Source organism: Balaenoptera physalus (genome assembly GCF_965194825.1).
Source record: "Balaenoptera physalus genome assembly, chromosome: 13".
NCBI classification, from domain to species: domain Eukaryota; kingdom Metazoa; phylum Chordata; class Mammalia; order Artiodactyla; family Balaenopteridae; genus Balaenoptera; species Balaenoptera physalus.
Genome location: NC_138892.1, coordinates 100215078 through 100234903, shown reverse-complemented (window position 1 = coordinate 100234903; position 19826 = coordinate 100215078). Strand labels below are relative to the sequence as shown.

The window sequence follows — 19826 nt, the reverse complement described above, 5'->3', positions numbered from 1 at the left end:
AGAGGAGCCTGAAAAGATAGAAAAGCAGTTAAAGAGCAATAGGATCACCATGAGTGAGGTTAAGGATGAGAGAATTCCAAAGAGGAATTAGTTTTTTATAGTGTGAAATGTTCAAGGACTAAAAATTGCCTATTTAATTGGCAATTCTGTGATCAATGGTGATCTTAAGTGTGACTAGATTTCTCTTAAAGTTTTTTAAGAAGTAATTAAAGATGTGAAAGTGCATACCACAAATAAAAAATACTCATTAAAATTCTCTTAGAATGAAAAGTTTCCATGTTTGTGAGGATATAGATATCTGAGTTTCGCTAGACTGCTGCTGATGTAAGTCTAGAGGATGGAGAAGAGATGACATTATCTGAAGCATATGGAGCTAGAGTGAAATCTCCATTGTCATCCAAAGTACTTAATCTCTTCTCCAAAATTAAAGCCTTCCTCTCTCTCTCTCTCTCTCTCAAACACACACACACACACACTTGCACATATTCACTCACAGAAAGAAATAGTATCCCTTTCAAAAGACCATGCCACTCCATGTATGAGCATAACTTTCTCTTGGTTTTAAAATGTTATGTCTATATTGTATTAGAGCAGGGTTTCAAAGTAAAGGGTGGAAAGAGGTATCATCCTAATACCAATCAGAAGGAAACTGAAGTAGCTACATTAATTTTAGACAAAGCCAGCTTCAGAACAAGGAAAATTATCAGAGATAAAGAGGCACATTTACATGATGATAAAATGGTCAATTCTCCAAGAAGATATAACAATCTAAATGTGTCTGTACCTATCAACTGAACATCAAAATATGTGAGACAAAAGCTGATAGAACTAAAAGGAGAAATAGATAAATAGCTAGTATAGCTAAAGAGTTCAACACCCTTCTATCAATAATTGACAGATCTAGTGGGCAGAAAATCTGTAAAGATACAGCTGAATGGAACAACATTATCAATCAACTTGATTGAATTGACATTCACAGACTACTTCATCCAACAACCGCAGAATACACATTCTTATTAAGCTCAAATGAAATATTTAACGAAATAGACCACACTTTAGCAAATTTAAAAGAATCAAGGTCATACAAAGTATGCTCTCAAACCACAATGACATAAAACTAGAAATAAATAAGATAAAGATAGTTAGAAAAATCCCCAAATAATTGGAAATTTATAGCATCCTTCTAAAATAACTAAAAGGTCAAAGAAGTCTCAAAAGACATTTTAAAAATAATTTGAACTAAACAAAAATTAACATGTCTATTTTCTGAACATCAAAATTTGTGGGATGTAGTAAGAACAGAGCTTAGAGGAAAATGTATAGCACTAAATGCATATATTAGAAAATAAGAAAGATCTAAAATTAATAATCTAAACTTCTATGTTAAGAAACTAGAGAAAGAACAATTTACAGATAAGCAGGGGAAGGAGGCTAGAATGATCTGTGTGGTAATAGATTAGAGTTGGAGACGACAGTATAACGGGTAGGTTAATGTAAGCATAACTGACTACTTATAGAAATATTTATAGATACATGTATATACAAGTGTTAGTACACTAACATGTATTTAGTAACATGTGTAGTAACACAACATGTATTTCTTTGCATTTTCAGCTGAAAGAGCCTGTAAGCAATTAACATTCCAGTAGCAATGAGCTACTGCCATGCAGATCTTGGTTCTTAATACCACTCTCCAGTAAAGGGAACCAGGTTCCTTAGAGAAATGGTTGTTTCTAGGACTGGAGGAGGAAGTATACAAGATGAGTCTGCTCAAACAAGCAAATAAACATAGCAACACAAACAACAAAACCTACATTGATGGGGGAGTGTCAAAGGGCACAGAAGCCGATTGAAAGAATTCTCAAAAGTCAGAATTGCAATAATTTGAGCAACGTAGTAAATAAAGTAGGACTGGATTAATAACCCAAAATATAAAATAAATATTCATGAGTCCTTACTGATATAAATGGTTGAATAAATAAATAAATGGAGAGGAGATAATATTCCTTCCAGGCGAATTCCAAGTAATTTATAGCCTCAAAATTGGGAACCATAAATTCCACTCTTTAAGTTTGGGCTACATATAGTGACTTCCTTCCAAAGAGTACAGTATGGAAAAGGGGGAAAAGAAGAGCAGCTTTCCAGATGTGAAAACAGGTACTATTTCAGTGAGATGATCAGGATCTGTATCAACAGCGATAAATCATGTTTATATTGTATACCCTTAATATGTGATGAATACTAATACTCTGTGGTTTTCCTTCCAAAAGCCCATAATACCAGTTTAACCATGAGAAGGACATCAGATCGTTTTCAATAGAGGGGCATTCTATAATATTTGTCCAGCTTTCAAAACTGTTGAGATGATCAAATAAAGGAAAGTCTGAGAAACTATGAGTCAAGAGGACACTAGAGAGATATAAAAATTAAATGTAATGTGATACCTGCTGTGCATGGGGTCTGGAACAGAAAAATATTAGACAACAACTAAGGACGTTTGAAAAAAAGTATAAACTTTAGTTAATAATTTATCCCTATTGGTACATTAATTGTGGCAAAGATACCAGCCTAATGTTAGATATTAATGACAGCTAAAACTGGATGTGAGATCTGTGGAAATCCTTTCTATTTTCTTAATTTTTCAGTAAGTTCTAAATATATTCAATTTCAATAAATACGCTTTATTATTTTTTATTTTCCCTTTCCCTAAAGGTATTTTCAAGCTTGTCTTTTTTTAAAGTTTAGCCATAGTAAACATAGTTGTTCTATTTCCATTTTCTGTGCTTGATAAATCCACGATATGACAAGAGTGACTCATTCTGTTGTTAACTTATTTCTGCTAGTTCTCATAAATTGTGTCCTGTTTCCTTGCAGTAACCTTTTACTGAGATGTATACAAGACTGCATGTATTCCCTAGCCAAAACCATATGTGTATACGTATACACACACCCTGGTTTCTCTCCCTACCTTTCCAGAGCAGTCCCCTCAGAGCTACTGAGAAGCAGTTTCCAGGTCTATAGTCCTCAGTAAGACCCTATATAAAATTCAACTCTCAGCTCTTACATTTTGTGTTTTTCTTTCTGTTGACAATCTGTATTCTGGGATGAAGTTACCCTTCTCCAGAAAGGAGTTACATGTTACTTCTCTCAGGATCCAGGGCTTTACCAATTTTGACCCCTTAACCCATGAATAAAGATGGAAATTTCTTGAAAACACAGATGATCGTAACCTGGGCTGTAAGATCTTAGAAGGGCTTGTTTACTTTTGGTTCAGTCTTACAATGAAGGTAGAATTATTTGAGTTCCTAGCTCATAGTATGGAGATTACTTTATTCCAACCTCCATTTCTCCAGGACCCAGGCTCTATCTAAATAAAAGGTCAAATCTGTGGGAAATTGCAGACACCTTCTCAGAAAAATAGGCATAATGACTTAATTAGTTCTCTGAGTTCCTGTTATCCCCTCAGTTTTGGCCTGATTATTTCTTAGCTTTAATGAATGACTAGGGATGTTTCAACATAAGAGTAAAAGAGAGGATTAGTGCTAGATCATACCTTCATTAAGTATCAACTTTATTGTCTTGAGAATACTTCATAGATTTGATAAAAATATGTAATAGTCTGGAGAAAAAGAATGACATGATTATAAAATGGAGCACACCTCAGATGCTAATTTTCATTTATTATGTGAACTTTTTAAAATGTCAGGAATAGTACATGTTTACTCTAAAAAAATAAGTCGGCAATATATCTGATATTAATAAAACTAGTTTACTTCTCAGAATCAGCACAGGATTATATCTAAAAGGAATTTACTTCTTACTTTTAAAAAATTGCAAAAGTAGTATTAGTTATATGGATGTTTTCTAGAATTTTAATTTTAATTGCATTTCATTTATTGATTAATCTGACAGAAGTGATGCTGCTTTTAGAAGATTGAACTTTCTATCCAAGAAAAAGTTACATTACTTCTTTTGTTGAACTTATCTTGGTAGCTTTCACTATAATTTTAAATTGTCGTCATTTTATATCTCATTAATTTATTCACATGAATTTATTTATTTTTTATTATGGTGGACAATACCTTTTATATCATTAGAGAGAACAATTTGCTGTTGTAACAATTGTCTATTTATTTAAGATAGGGTATATCCCATGGATATTTGTCATGAGATTAGTCAGCTTAATGAATTATCTGTGTCATAATTTTCAGTCAGTTTTTCTACATCAAATTTATTTTCTACAAATCCATAATCAGTGTTTTGTCTTGTTTTTATAATCAATCATCACTAATTTTTATTTCCCTCTTCGTTTCACTGGCTAGAATTCTGGAGCAATGTTAAATAGTAATGATGATAAAACAATTTTGGTGATTACAAAATGTATAGAATCACTGTTTTGTTTATTTTGGCTGTAATTTTAAATATACAGTCATTAATATATTAAAGCACTATTCTACTATTTCTAATTCACTCAGATTCCTCCTTTTTCTCCTCTTCCTCCTCTTTCTTCTGCTTCTTAAATCCGGAGTAGATATTAAATCTATCATATGTTTTTTCTCATCTATTAAGAGATCAGATATAACCATTCAGAAAGACATGCTTAAGAAAGGGATAGGTGTTATAAATATACAGTAACACATGGAAAAATATGATTATGCAGTAAGTGTTAGGTTCTTGGTGTCATGAATTATTTGCTCAAGTTCCCAGGAACATGAATTGCCAATATTTCACATGAAGTTTGCAATAGCACAAAGAAAGAATTTTACTAAAAGGAAGGCTAAAGAAAAATCACATCGTTTCTAAAAAAAACAAAAACAGAAACAAAACACTTTTTTTAAAACCAAGGTATAGAATATTTGAGTTAAAGGGTAAATAATAATTTTTTACTAGTATCTTATAGGTACATACTGAGCAGCTTGAGGGAAAAGACAAAGTCATTGATCTTCTCTATATCCAGTATGCTACAATAATGGGAGTAAGATAGATATTACTGAATTTAAAAATTGCTATAACCTACAGTATTTAACGGAGGTACTCAAATTGTGCAGTAACTGAATTGTATTAGAGGCACAGACAGATCTTGCTTTTCATGGTTCTCACATGTGCAGATTTCAGAGAGCACGGTTCACTTAAATAACACCAGCCACCCAACTACAGGATTCAGTTTTCATTTACCACAGTATATTAATTCTGAGTAATCGCATGAAGTACAAACTTTGCTGCTATGAAAATAACAGATACTCATTATGGTCAATCTCGTTACTTCTTTTAATATTTCTCCAGGATTGGTTACTGAGAATCTCTTATTCAGTTCACATATAGATAGTAATGCATACCATTCTTTTCCCTCCTTGCCTCCAAGTTTATAGAGATAACTGTCAGCAAAATAATTTAGTTTTTAAAGCACTTCTACTGTTAGATAATGCTCTAGGTCATACTATTCTCTTAGGGTCTTGAGTGAAAATGTGAAAATTTGCTTTTTATCATTAAACGCAACATCATTAATCCAGTCAATGGACCAAGGAGTTATTTCATCTTTTAAGATCTTTTATCTTAGATGGACATTTGGACAGACTACAGATAATGCAATCGTAACCGAGTTTTAGAAATATGATATAAAGCATACAGCTGAAAATATTCAAGCATCCTGGCAGGAAGTAACAGTGAATAACATCTTTATAGTATGACAGGAACTTTTAGCACACTGTGCAAATAATAATCTAAATATAGTTATAAAAGAAATCGCTCACTGTGAGAATGTTGACACCGCCATCATTTTAGAGAATCTCAATATGCAGTCAGAGGAACTTACCAAAGAAAGTTTTTTGACATAAATAAGGAAAGTAGTTGCAATGAAGAAAATGACATTGTCTAAAGGAAGTGACACCAGCAAAAAAAAACCTTCACATTAAAGGAGCTGTTGGAAATATTTCATGTCTTTGAGCGCAGAAAGGATAAAGTGATAGAAGCTGATTCCCAGCTTAGAAAAGAGTGTGACAATTTGCCTAAGATAGAAAAAACTATTCCATCTGGATAGTAAAGTGTATTGCAAGAAGTTGTACCACTGTTCATGCTACTTTTGATAAGCAAAATAAGCCACTTTAATTCTCAATGTTTCTAATATTTTAAATTAAAGTGGACTAGGTAATATTAATTTCACTTTTTAAAAAATTTTCCTATACAATTACAATCAACTGTAAGGTTTTAAAAAAATTTTCCTATACAATTGCAATCAACTGTAAGGGAGTTTTTAATGTTTTGACAAAAAGTTTTAAAGGTCACAAAACAATCAGATTTACCCCATTTGATTCTGAGATTGTTTTTGCATAGTTTCAGCTTACACGGTCATTTCTATATCCTGCATTATTACAAGTGTTTGCATTGACATAAGATTGAGAATTTGGTACATCTACTTTGTTTTCACAGATACAATAACTACTAGAGTCATTAGATAATCCAGTTATTCCATTTCCATTGAATACTGCATACTTCACTGTTTCGGCACTTGAAATACTTACGGAGGTACCAAACCTGGAACAAAAAGATAAATGAAAATGAGTCCTGTGCTTTATCTTGAAAAACAATTACCTCATAAATCCAATATATTGCTTCCAAACTTATCATTTTTTTCTTGTTAGATTATTTTAGTTAAAAGAGAAGAAAGTGACAATAGCTCTGGTGAGTCCTTACACTATTTTAAGAATTCTCCAGCCCCCTCAACTGTCTAGGACCCCAAATTACCTCTGGTCTATCTGTTACCAATTTTACCCAAGAGGTCATTGAGTAATCTTGGCTTGCCCAGGACACTACTGATTTATGCCCGGTGTCTTGGTGTAATTATCAATAGTGCCTCATTTCACTCTCAAAAGTGTTCTGGTTTGGACAGTAAATCATATGGTCACCCAGATTATAACTCACTTAAAATACTCTCATAATCCTCCATTAGTAAAGTATATAAGCTTATATTATTTCTTTAAACAATGTAAAGTAGTAGAAACAAAGCAGAATTTCTTGGCTCCAAGGAGACACTTTATTTTTTATTGCACTGGGTAATGTCCTTGACCCTGATTTGACTTTGTCCTTTTACCTTGTCTCCTTTCCTTAGTGTCCTAGGAAAGCATGGAGCAGTAATATGAAATAAGGGAAGGGAAGTACAGCAAAGCTTCTGAATTTCTACCCCAAGTGCTCTCAATTCCAAGGAACTCCTATATAGAATAGATTTTTTTTGCTAAAAAAGAATTGCCTAAGTTACAGACAAATGCTCCCGGAATTTCTTGCCTTCTCTTTATACACCTTTGACCATATATGGTGGATGGCTGTCAGAGAAACATCTTCAAAATTAGCATGCCAGATATTCCTTTATTATTGACAAAAAGGAAGAGACAGGTTAACTCACATGTCAAAATGGAAAAATTTGAAACATTCTCTGCTGTGTGATTTGTGTTGTCGAGAGTAAAATTCAGATCCGTCCAGGAGATAGGTGATGGAAGACATCTAATGAGCAGCTATAAAAAAAGGAAACATCGGTTACTTTGTACAACTGGAAGCTAATTCAAGTGCAACAGAACCAAGTTCATGTCATCAAAATTCCATTCAACAATCATTTCACTTCTTCTTGGTTCCTTGTCCCTTTTCCCTCAGTGAGATTTAAAGACCTTCTTTATTCTTCTCAAGTGTCCTACTTAACACCATCACTACACTCTTAACATTTTGCAGATGATAGGCAAAAACAAGTCATCAGATGAGCAAATACCACCCTGTAGACATCTGCAGAGGTTCTAATTTTCTTTTCTGCATTCACTGTGGAATAGGTTCCCGTTCATTAAACACTCGCCTTTCCAATGAGGCCCCCCACTCTTTTCCAATTTACTTGTCTCTATCCTGCTTTTTAAGTTTTTTACTCCCCACGCTGAACTAAATCATAATGTCTTTAAAACTCTTACTGGCCTTATGAATTTTCTCTCGAGATATAAAAGATATTTTGTCTTCCATTAACTTCCAAGATTCTTAAGAGAAAATCTGGAGTTTAAGCTCTGTTTTAATGCTTCTTCCTCATTCAGATTTCAAGCCGTCTCTAACTATCCTCTTTGAGGACTGACACGTACTACAGTATGGATGAGCCTTGAGGACATTATGCTAAGTAAAATAAGTTAGTCACAGAAAAACAAATACTCTATGATTTCATTTATATGAGGTATCTAGACTAGTCAAATTCATAGAAACAGAAAGTGGAATAGTGCTTGGCAGGGGGTGGAAAGAGGGGGAAGTGGGAAGTTGTTGTTTAGTGAGTATGGCGTTTCAGTTTTGCAGAATGAATAGAGTTCTAGAGATTGGTTGTACGGCAGTGTGAATGCATTGAACACTACTGAACTGTACACTTAAAAATGGTTAAGGTGGGAAATTTTATGTTATGTATATTTTACCACAGTTTTAAACAATTCATTGGCTGGAATCTGAGAGGACTCTAGCCAGTGAAACCCTAATAGTGAGAGTCTGTGGAACCCCAAAACTTTGGAACTTCCTTCTTTGAGGAAGAACCAGCTCAAAAGAATTATCTCTGACAGGAAATAAGTAAGTAGATGTCAGATAAGGTAACTTCTGAAAAACTCACAAAACCATTCAGTAAGGAAGCCATTAATGGCACATGTCTGTTCTTCTTTTCCTCCAGTTTGAAGCTGTACTTTTCATTTTACATAAATGTAACATCATAAATTGCAGTTAGATAATCATTTGCATAATTCTTGATTTATTATTTCGATTCACCTTAGATTATAAGCTTTCGTAAGATTTATTACATTTATTACTGTTATAGCCCCAGCATTTAGTCCACATTGCAGACCTTAGTAAACCCTTAAGAAGCACTTGTTTGAAATGTTATCAATATTTAACCCGTATTACCGACTGCATTTAAAAGACTCTTGTCAGAGTCATCTTTAAATTGTCAACTAATCCTTTATTTTTAGAAATACCTTGGGCTTTGGAGATAGGCAGACTAGGATTTGAGCTTGCCTTCTGCTGATTATTACTCATGTGACCTTAAGAAATTTACTTATCCTCTGTGAATTTCAGTTTCTGGATCTTAAATTTAGGGATAACGTATAGAGACTGTTTGATAGAAGGCATGATGCCATGGGAACTAATGAAGAAAAGAGTTTCGAGAATAGTGCAATTAACAGTGAAAACACCTCAAAATGGTTAAATAATGCATATAAGTAGTGACACAAATTATTTACTATATGCCTGTAACGAACCACAAACTGGAAATCTGAGTTGGATTAATCAAGTTCAAAAGGGAAAGAAGAATAATTCAGGTAGTAAAACCATAAAGGCCAAAAATCACAGAGGCATGAACCACATTCAGATTAATGCTGATGACAAAATCTTTTGGATTGGAGCATGCTGTGTGTTACAAGAAATTAAACAAATGGATTGTGCTGGATAGTAAGGGTTTTGGCATTCTACAGTTGGGAGTTTGGTATTTTTTCTACACTCACATATTAAGAAAAACAACAGCAAAATAATCATGAGCATTGCAGTAACTTTATCTGATTTTTTTTTTTATTTTAACTTTTAAAGAGGGTTGTAATATATGAAGATAAGACAGATAACTTACATGATTGTACCAAGTGGTTTATAGCCCAGAGTATGATTTTTCATCACTGGACAACCGCTCTAAGGGGGAGGAGAATCGTATGATGTAATTTGCATCAGTGGTCCCTTAAAATATACCTCGCAATTGGAAATAAACCCTTACTCTCTCCTTCCTGGTTCTACAAAAAACAGAAATCACAGGGAACAAGAAATACCAAAGAAATATACTTCCATAGCTTACCATGTGGACCAACAAATAACTGTAAATCCTTGCTTTCTGGACCCATGATACAGGAATTTTCCAATGACTCCACTCAGGGAGAAAGCAAAAGTAAAGGGCATGAAGGCCATTTATTAGGAAAGGCCAAGGGGTAATGCTGTTACCCAAATGCTCCTTACCTGTACTTTAACAATACCAAGAAATTTCTATGGATGTATCTCAAATCATAGCACAGACCTTGGTTCTATTCCAGTTTTCCCCATTGCCCATATTCATCAGGGAGCAGTGATTCTTTCCGTGGTCACTGTTACTCATATTCCAACTCATTAGTTCAGCAGAAAAGTAACAGCAGCTACTTCCATGCCATATCCACAACTCTGAGCATAAGTAAAATCCCGGGTCTGAAAAACAAACGAGGAAAGTCTATAAAGATATGATACTGATAACACACATACGCATAATATGTATGCACAGATAAGCATATATATCAGAATTTCTAAACATTTGCACTATACATTGAAATGATTAACAGAAGTTATATTTTGAAAGAGATGATTGCTTAAAATATGAGAGAAGAGAGTGTGACCTGAAATGAAACAGGATTTGGATCTGGAACAATCTGAAGATAGAAGAAAAATCGTAGCTATAGAGGGGAAAAAACGATGAAGGGATTATTAAAAGCACTCAGAGAAAACTTCAGAATGTTTAGTTTGCTGTAACAGGACCCTAGTCCCTATCTATTCTGCTATGTTTTCTACAGAAACCTTATCACCTCACTGTTTCCAGTGACATTTCTATGAGACTCTGCTTTAAATGATTCATTATTTTCCCATAGATTTCAGGTTGAAATTCAGATTCTCCCCATTATTTATAGGAACCCTCATGGCACTCCAGTTTTATCTCTTATTAGTCCACTTAGCTTCCTGTCATCCATTTATCTTGAATATCTTGAATTTGTCCTGAGAATGCCATGCTATCTCATTACTTTTATGGAAATATGCCTCCAATCCCTGCACTGAATATTGTACCCCTATTCAGTCTGGACTGTTTCCTCCAACTATATTGTTTCTTGCACTATGTGTTTATGTTTATGAGCACTCATTAAACTGAATTGTAATTTTTTTGTTTACTTGTCTGCTTCTCCTCTCACACCGTAAGTGACTCAAGACGAGAAATTGTTATAACTGTTATGCAGAAAAATTTATATTCTCAGGGTTTCCCAGGTGCTTGACATATGGTGTGCAGTGCATTTTTTTTTTAATTAAAGAAGATAAAGAGTGAAGAGAGGGAGGGATAAAATCAGTGAGCATCTATAGAATTTTCCAGAGAGGAAAGGACATAGTTCATCTCTGGAAAAAATTGAATGAGCTATCCGGCAAAGCCTTGGTTTCTACTGTAATTGTTGGTGCCGTACTTTATACCCAGCTTCATTTAAACTGGAAAGTTGCCTGTTCATCACTCCACCCTGGCCTTCCACCCTTAAAATATGCACATAAATTTCTCACTTCTGGAGAGATCTAGTGGAAAAGCTGTCCTCTTTATTTATTTATTTGGTATCTTCTTTAAATAGCAGTAGTCAGTCTGCACCAGCCATCACTTCCTTTCTTGAATATGAACAGAGAAGCAAGAATCATAGGGTATATAGGAGCACCAGCACATGAAAGAGAATTCTCATGATAAAAGAAAAACAAAAGAAAAAACTGCCCTCCCCCCCAAAAATGAATTTCTGAAAGAAGAGATTGACATCTTAAAATACACCTCTAATTAATATACTTAGATGTCTCCAAAAGATAGTATATACATAAGGTAGGAATAGGATGCTACAAAAAACAACTCTCAAGGATCATTAAAAAACATGATTGTCAAAAAAATCATCAGTAGAAAGATTGAAAAATAAAATTCAGGAAATCTCCCAGAATCTAATGCTAAAAGAGGCAGAAAATACAAAGAAAAGATGACAATCTGCAAATCTGAACATCCAAAGGAGAGAAGTCATGGAAAGAACAGAGGAAATGAAGTAGAGAACAAAATAAACTTATAAGGAATAACACATATCTTCCCTAAATTTGAAAGCCCTAAACTTTCAGATTGAGAAGGCCCACAGAGTACACGGCAAATAAATAATTAAAAATCACTCATACCCAAGAATATCCTAAAATTTCAGATCCCCAGCAGCCAAAGTCAGGTCATTTTTATAGAATGAAAATTACACTGGGAACAGACCTTTTATTAACATTGTTTGCCAGAGACAATGAAGTAACTCTCTCAATATTCTCTAAGAAATGAATTTTTAACCATCAAATTTATAGTTAGCCAAATTAAAGACTTTTTCAGACATGCAATAATACAGAACATTTATCGCCCATATACCCAGCTAAACTCCATTATAGCTAAATTCCATTAAAATGTGTGTAAATGTCAGTGTTAAAGAAGGAAAAAAGAAGAAAGAGGGAATCAAGAAAACAGTCTAACCCAACAGAGAGAGAGAGGAAGGAGGTTAGTTTGATAAAAATAATAATTAAACATATAAAGAAACTAAGTCAAGAAAGACAAAAAGTGTTTACTTAATAGAAGAATTTGTAAATGGTTACCATATTTCCATGTTTTTTTAAAAATTTCAGAAATATTTCAAGATTTTGAACGCAGTGAAAAGACAAGGGAAAATTGGAGAAAACTATGTTACTGATGAGACTCTGAAACAGAGACATCTTTCACTTTCATTTTCCTTCTGCTTTAACTCTTCAAAGTACTTTGAGGTAAAGTTATTCAACACTTGTAATGTGTTTTCTAACATATTAAAATGATGTGCTCACCTGAGACATTTGTAGGCATATTCGTGGGTAATGTCGTAGTTGTCTCCACCCGTTCCGTTACATTTTCTTGCACGTCATAATGTGTCCTGCTGCCGAAGATGATGAGTTTGTAGTAATCTATAAGTCATATCAGGAGATTAATGACTTAAACATACTCAGAATCTACCAGTAAATTATACTACTATCACAGTAGTCATTTAAAAATTTAATAGAGAGCACATATTTAAATGATAGCTACGTAAGTGTAGAATACTATATACTTTTAAGATTAACATTTATTTGAGATAACAATGTTTGATGTTACTCAACAGAGTACTAGTTCTTGTTTAAGGAACTGCCCAAATAAGTTTAAAAATACAAAACAAAAAATATCTATGAGAAGCAGAGATTTCAAAATAAAAGTGCAATTCAGTAGTTAGTTTTTAAAAATGCAAACCACTCTTTTGAGATTAGGAGGCACCAGAATACATTGGTGAGCCTATGCGTTGTAATTTTGAGTTTCTTGGACAGATATAACCATAATTTATGGATACAGAATTAGTAAACACCAGCCTCAGAATTAAAAAAAATAATTTCCGAAGATAGGAATCATGTATCTAAGAACTTCAGAAGATTCAGAAAACATAGCATCTCCATTTTGTGGATTATTACACAGAACCTATCTTTTCTACAAGACTGATATTAGTTTATCTGCCAGCCCTTCCACCTCATAGAATCTTTCATTTTTAATTTAAGTTTTATGAGGATTAAATGAGAAACAATCACAAAGAATGGACACTCAAGAAATGTTAACAATTTTTGTCCTAATCATCCTCTATTTCCTCAGAATGGCTTTGTACCCACTGTTGTCGGAGGGAAGGGAAAGGGAATAGCATTTCCCAATAGCACCCAGGCTTGAGAAGCGATGCTCCTCAAATACTGAGTTGTTTAAAAACAAAAAACCTTTTATTTATCAAATACATAATTAACGGATATTTAAAGAAACAAAGTATTGTAATGATTGGGAAGACAGTCAAGAAAGAGAAAAAAACATGCTCAGTATAGCAAAGGAAAGACAATGGGGTATTAAACCATAAAGTGTAAAATAAAATGATAGCTGTATGATCAAATATTCCCCACTAGTCACTTACAAACTGCACAGAACTGGAAAAGTACTTTGGGCTCTCTGCCTCTGGAAACTGAGGAAAAATGTAACTATAAAGTATGGTTGGGGTAAAGATTAAAGGAGATAATGCATGTGAAGAGCTTGGGAAAACAGTACTCAAAAAGGTAAGTAAATTGTTATGAGAGTGTTTATTTACATTACTCAATGAAATGTTGATATAAAATGATATCCATGATACAAAAGATATTAATGTATATCTTTATATTTTAATAGTTATTACCTCCCATTGGCAGATACTAATTGCTTTTAGTTTCTTGTCCTTTCCTATATTTTGAAGTTTTGGCAATGTACAAGATCTTTATTGCAAATATATTTTAAAGTACTTGAGATTGCCTTTTTTCATAAATGTGGAACAAACTGCTGAAAGTAGGTTGAGATGTGCCTTTACTTGTAAATATACTTCAGCTTTAATAGTCAAAAGCCTACTAGTTTCTGCTTGTTTATTCATTTGTTTGTTCATTCACTCATTCGTGTATTCAACTAATACATTCATTCAACCAAAAAGTACAGAGAATGAATAATCCACAGTCTGTGCCCTTAAGAAGCTTGCAGTATATTGGAGGAAAGAGACTCTACCCATCAATTATTATACTAATGTCAGGAACAATTATGGAAGTTCTAGAAAAAATTAGTTTATCATTTGGGAGAAATTATTTTTCAAATGACAGCACCATGAAGCCAGATCATATCTATCTGAAATTGTGATTCTTAGAATAAAATAACTGGCCTACTAATGAAAAAATTAAAGAAAATCAAGTAACGATAGTGGTATCTTGAAAGATGTTTGCAGTTAGAATGGGTTGGGCAGGGAGAAAATGTCATGAAAATAAAGAGTTTGTTTCTAATAAATGAAATCATCATGAAAACTCTCAGAATATAAATTAGTTATACTTCTGTCGTTGTACTGATTTTATAACTTTTAGAAACATAGGCTTTACATTGCTATCTTCATCATTGGTTGCACTGAAGGAATCTGATATTAAAATAGCCTAAAAAGAATGACTAATGTTATATGGTCATACAGAAATGAAACCTGTTTTCCTGGAAATTTCATATGGGTATGTCTCCGGACTAGGATTCATTTGTGATATGCCTGATAAAACCAAGTGACAGCCTCAGAGAAAAGTGGAAACTTACTCGTTAAGCCCAGGGTTCCCAGTCCAGCCAACACCACCAGGTTCAGCAACAGTGAAATGAAAGCAATAGGGCACCACACCTTCGATGGAGTGCTACGTCCTATGAGGAAAATGACAAGAAGCCACACATTTTAGGCTGCTTCCTCTTTCCTTAACCCCTTCCATCCCCTACTCCTCTGTTCATAGTAGTGTTGGATCTCTATTTTATTGTTAAAAATACTGCTTGTAAAGTCAAGGAGTTCTCATTTATATTCAGCCAACGTGAATACACCTCTACATTCACACTAAAAACACAGAATTTTATGTAAATGTGATCATATGACATATTCTGGATATTTTTATGAATATTCTCTTGTTTATATTTTAGCAGTCTTTCTTCCCCTCTGCCTTCTTAATCTTGTTCTCGTTGGTCTACCTTCCCATCTCCAGGTAATCAGTGTTAACCACCTGCTGGATGTTCTTCATTACTTTTTCCAGGCTCGTTTTGAAATATACTATTTAATGTAATTGCCAGTCGGTTCCCCGATGATTTGATCTTTTCAAGTGATCTATTTAATATGTTAGTAGAAAATCCAGTCTTCGATATGAATTTTTATAGTACTTTCATTCCCTCACTGCTTCTCTCCCTTACCCTAGGGTTTAGTAAAATCAGTTCTAGACTATTATAGACTTTCTCTTGCAGTATATCTATTTCATTGAAAAATTGTTTAGCACGTTTATATTTATAGTTTTTGTATGATGCCATTATCAGCTATTATTTTTTTGCATGCCTCTAAATGTTCCCTTAAGTTCTTATTAATTAATCATGTGACTGGAAATTTTCTTGAGTATTTCTCAGATGGAGTGTATGACGATTTTTTTATTTTGCTAAAATGGATGAATTCTATCTTTTCTGATTTCAGGATGAATGAATGACAGTTATTTTCTCTCCATGTTTACTCAATACTAGATATATCTAATTACTTTATTTCCTTGTTTATATCTATTCTTTTTATTCTTTATGGAATCTTATTATTTACATATTAGATTACTTGGCTTTATTATCTAATCATGATTTTCATATCTCTTTAATTTTGAATAATTTCTTCTGTATGATCTTTCAGGACATGCAACTGGGCCTTAATTATCATTTTCTCTTTCAACTCATCCACTGGAGTTATTACAGTGAAAGTGATGTTTCAAATTTTAAAATTTTAGTGCCATAATTTAATGTCATAAATTATCTTATTATGTTGGTTGTTTAATTTGATTATCTTTCCCTTCCAAGGATTCTGTTTTACTAGGAGCTGCTTGTTAGGCTTTTTCTTCCTCCTCTGGCTTCTGGGTCCCCTAAAATTAGTTGCTTTTATTTGTTTTCCCTTAGTTTTACTGACTCTTGGATTTGAGATCAAGCTTTGGAGTACTTTGAGAAGCGTCAAATCTATGTGTGATGGAATGCACAGTTGTTTCTTTCACTGTGTCAGTGGCACGCCAGATGACAAGCTGTTAATTTTATGCCCCATAAAAGAAGAAACCTGGTCCATTGTCTTCTCAGATGAAGTCTGGTGCTCTCTATGATTTAGGATTTCAGAGGGCCTTTTCTCCATGCCTGTTTAGTTTGCATACTAATCCTCTGAGGCCAGAAAGACAAGTAGGTCCTCCCAGGACCACACAAGAAAGTTGGTACCACCTTTTTTCTATGGAGTCTAATAATCTCAACAGACTAAGTTCTTTCTAGGCACCAGAGAGGCCTGAATCTTTCTCTAAGCCTTTTTTTCTGTGAATCTCCAGGCTGTTAAGTAGCACAGTGGTACGCAAATCTATCACCTCTTCTCTTCATTGGAACCTCATAAGAGTTTGGGGCATAAACATATCCGCAATGCCCTGCCTAGCTACTAGCCCCTACGGTTGCTCCTTTCAGGGGAAGTATTTGCTGGTAGGAAATGGGAAAGAAAGGCAGAATGAAAGTACATTTGGGCTGATTGAAATGTTGATTAAAAATCAGTCTGGAATGAATGGTTATAGATAGATATCATCCCTTTACCTTGGTTTTCTCTAAAAGCTCCAATAAAATATAGAAAATAGGTTAAAGAAGGTGTAGATTCACAATAATAAAGAGAAAGGAAACCACAGAAATGGCATTTTGGAAGGCAGATAACAGATACAAAGGCTACTAGTAACTTTGTACACCCTTAGAAGCAAAGTCAGCAGTGAGAAAACAGAAGAAGCAACCTGATTCTCACTTAAGAACCCCAAAGGCTCCATGTATCAGTGATACGTGGTACTTTATCTTTCCAAGTGGAGATATGGGTGAGCCTGAAAACTGAAAAAATACCTGAAAGTCGACATAAGATGTTGGTACTCCCCTCATACCATATTTTTCTCTCCACTTCGAACAACTGAGTTACCCTCTCTTACCCATTATAATAGCAGAATACCCTGGGCAGAGTACTGGAGGATTCATTCATCTCTAGAGCAATTTAACTGGCCCAAGAGGGGGAAAAAAAACATACAAATATTGAAAATTGGATTTCTCAGTGAACTGCTCCAGTCCATGAAGGCTACCATTTAACAAGCCCATCTCATCTACACAAGGTCTCACTAAATCAATTTAGTACCACACACTTAAATGAGTGCAGGCAACCAAGGATCATCAGATATTTTAAGAAAGCAGCCAATAATAAAAGACTGAAGAAACAGAAAACACAGACAGCAAGAATTTAGAGGAAGCAGAAATACAATGAGACCACTTCAGAAACTCTGTAAATAAACTAGAATTCTCTTAGATGGCTGATGGAGGTATAAATGTGGAAAACAGTTTTGTCCGTTTCTTATATAGTTAAACACACACCATCCAACCCAGGCTTCTACTCCTAGGTATTTACCTAATAAAATTTCTAAAAATATGTCTACACAAAGACTTCTACATCATAGCAGCCTCATTTATACTAGCTCCAAACTGGAAGCAACTGAAATGTTCATCTACAGATAAATGGATCAACATAGTATAGTATAGCCACACACTGGAATACTACTCAGCCATGGAAAGGAATTCACTGCTAATGCACAGAACATGGATGAATCTCAAAAACATTATGTTTAATGAAAGAAGCCAGTCATTGAAGAATATGTATTATTTGAACCTATTTATATAAAACTCTAGACTCAACAGATTAGTCTAGAATGACAGACAGTAAATCTTTCTGATTAGCTGGGGCTAAAACTAAGACTGGTGGTGATGGTGGTGAGGGTAACTTGAAAGACACACAAGGTGTCTTCTTGGGGTGGCGGAAATATTGTATCTTAATTTTGGTGGTTTGTATGCTTAAAGTGGGCATATTATTTTGTATTTAAATTACGGTTCAATAATGTTGACTTGAAAGTACAATTTTTCAAACCATCAGAGAGGTAAGATAAGATTTTGCATCCACACATAAGAATAGAATGCCATAAAAAAAGCCTTTAGAAAACAATAGCAGGAGTTCATTGAAAATAAAATAATACCAGGAACACATTTTTAATAGAAAAAGATAATTTAAGAAAGTCACCCATGAAATATAATAAAAGATAAAATGATGAAAAATGGGAGGGTTAGTGAGGTTAATATTATAAAAATTGGAAAGATCAGAAAACTATATGAAACCTCTGGAGGTAGATAGAGAAAATAATCAAAAAGAGATGATTTTCCATAACTAAAGGGCATGAGTTTATTACCTTTGGTTTATCCTCCTTTTCTCAAAATTTTTGTTTTATTTTTTGTTGAAGTATAGTTGATTTACAATGTTGTGTCAGTTTCTGATGTACAGCAAAGTGATTCAGTTTTATATATGTATTTTTTTCAGATTCTTTTCCATTATAGGTTATTATAAGGTATTGAATATAGTTCCCTGTGCTACACAGTAGGTCCTTGTTGGTTATCTATTTTATATATACTAGTGTGTTCATCTCAGGTTCCTAATTTATTCCTCCCCCCGATCCCTTTTGGTAACCGTAAGTTTGTTTTCTATGTCTGTGAGTCTGTTTCTGTTTTGTAAATAAGTTCATTTGTATCATTTTTCAGATTCCACATATAAGTGCTATCATATGGTATATGTCTTTGACTTACTTCATTTAGTATGATAATCTCTACGTCCATCCATTTCACTGCAAATGGCAATATTTCATTCTTTTTTATGGCTGAGTAATATTCTATTGTATATATGTACCACATCTTCTTTATCCATTCATCTGTCGATTTAGGTAGCTTACATGTCTTGGCTATTGTGAATAGTGCTGCAATGAACATTGGGGTTCATGTATCTTTTCGAATTACGGTTTTCTCCAGATATATGCCCAGGAGTGAGATTGCTGGATCATATGGTAGCTCTATTTTTAGTTTTTAAAGGAACCTCCATACTGTTTTCTATAGTGACTGCACCAATTTACATGCCCACCAACAGTTAGTAGGGTTCCCTTTTCTCCACACCTTCTCCAGAAATTATCTATCTTTTATTTTTAAAAGCAATCTTTATTTTTTCTGCCCCAGCATCTCCCACTATGTCCTTAATTTTCTTCTTGCCGCAGTGGCTCTATTTATTGAAGTAGGTCTCACCTCTCACAGCTCTGCTCTTGGCCGCCTTGGCTGTGCCCTCAATGCTCCCTGTTGCAGTTTCAGCTGCAACACTCAGCTCCAACTCAGGCACTTCATGGTTGTCTTTTCAGGAAAAAAACAGTGGCAGTGTTTTTAAAAAATCAATCTTTTCTCTCATCTTCCTTTTACTTTCTAACTATCCAGATATTCCCAGTGTTCCTGGCTTGATTCTGATTCTGATGATAGATTTTTTAAATAGACACTTTGTGACCTTTTATAAAAATGGAATTCAAACAGTTTACTCAGATGTATAGAAAAGGAAACACATATTAGGAAATACGTATCAGAACAT

At 34.0% G+C, this 19826-nt stretch overlaps 1 protein-coding gene and 1 long non-coding RNA gene across 2 annotated transcripts in view; one reads left to right on the top strand and one right to left on the bottom strand.

The window, feature by feature from the left end:
• Nucleotides 1-1796: 1796 nt before the first annotated feature.
• Nucleotides 1797-7733, top strand: LOC309640954. The gene is made up of 2 exons (XR_014252460.1): nt 1797-6201; nt 6244-7733. It is a non-coding gene; the product is annotated as an uncharacterized lncRNA (long non-coding RNA).
• LOC309640898 (uncharacterized protein) overlaps nt 6195-19826 on the bottom strand; it is a 28445-nt gene continuing 14813 nt past the window's right edge. The window contains exons 2-6 of the mRNA XM_082420380.1: nt 14927-15025; nt 12625-12741; nt 10049-10212; nt 7397-7505; nt 6195-6531 (exon numbers count right to left, since the gene is read on the bottom strand). Coding sequence (XP_082276506.1) covers nt 6515-6531; nt 7397-7505; nt 10049-10212; nt 12625-12741; nt 14927-15025 — 506 coding nt within the window. The 3' untranslated portion in view covers nt 6195-6514. The remainder of the gene's footprint in view (nt 6532-7396; nt 7506-10048; nt 10213-12624; nt 12742-14926; nt 15026-19826) is intronic.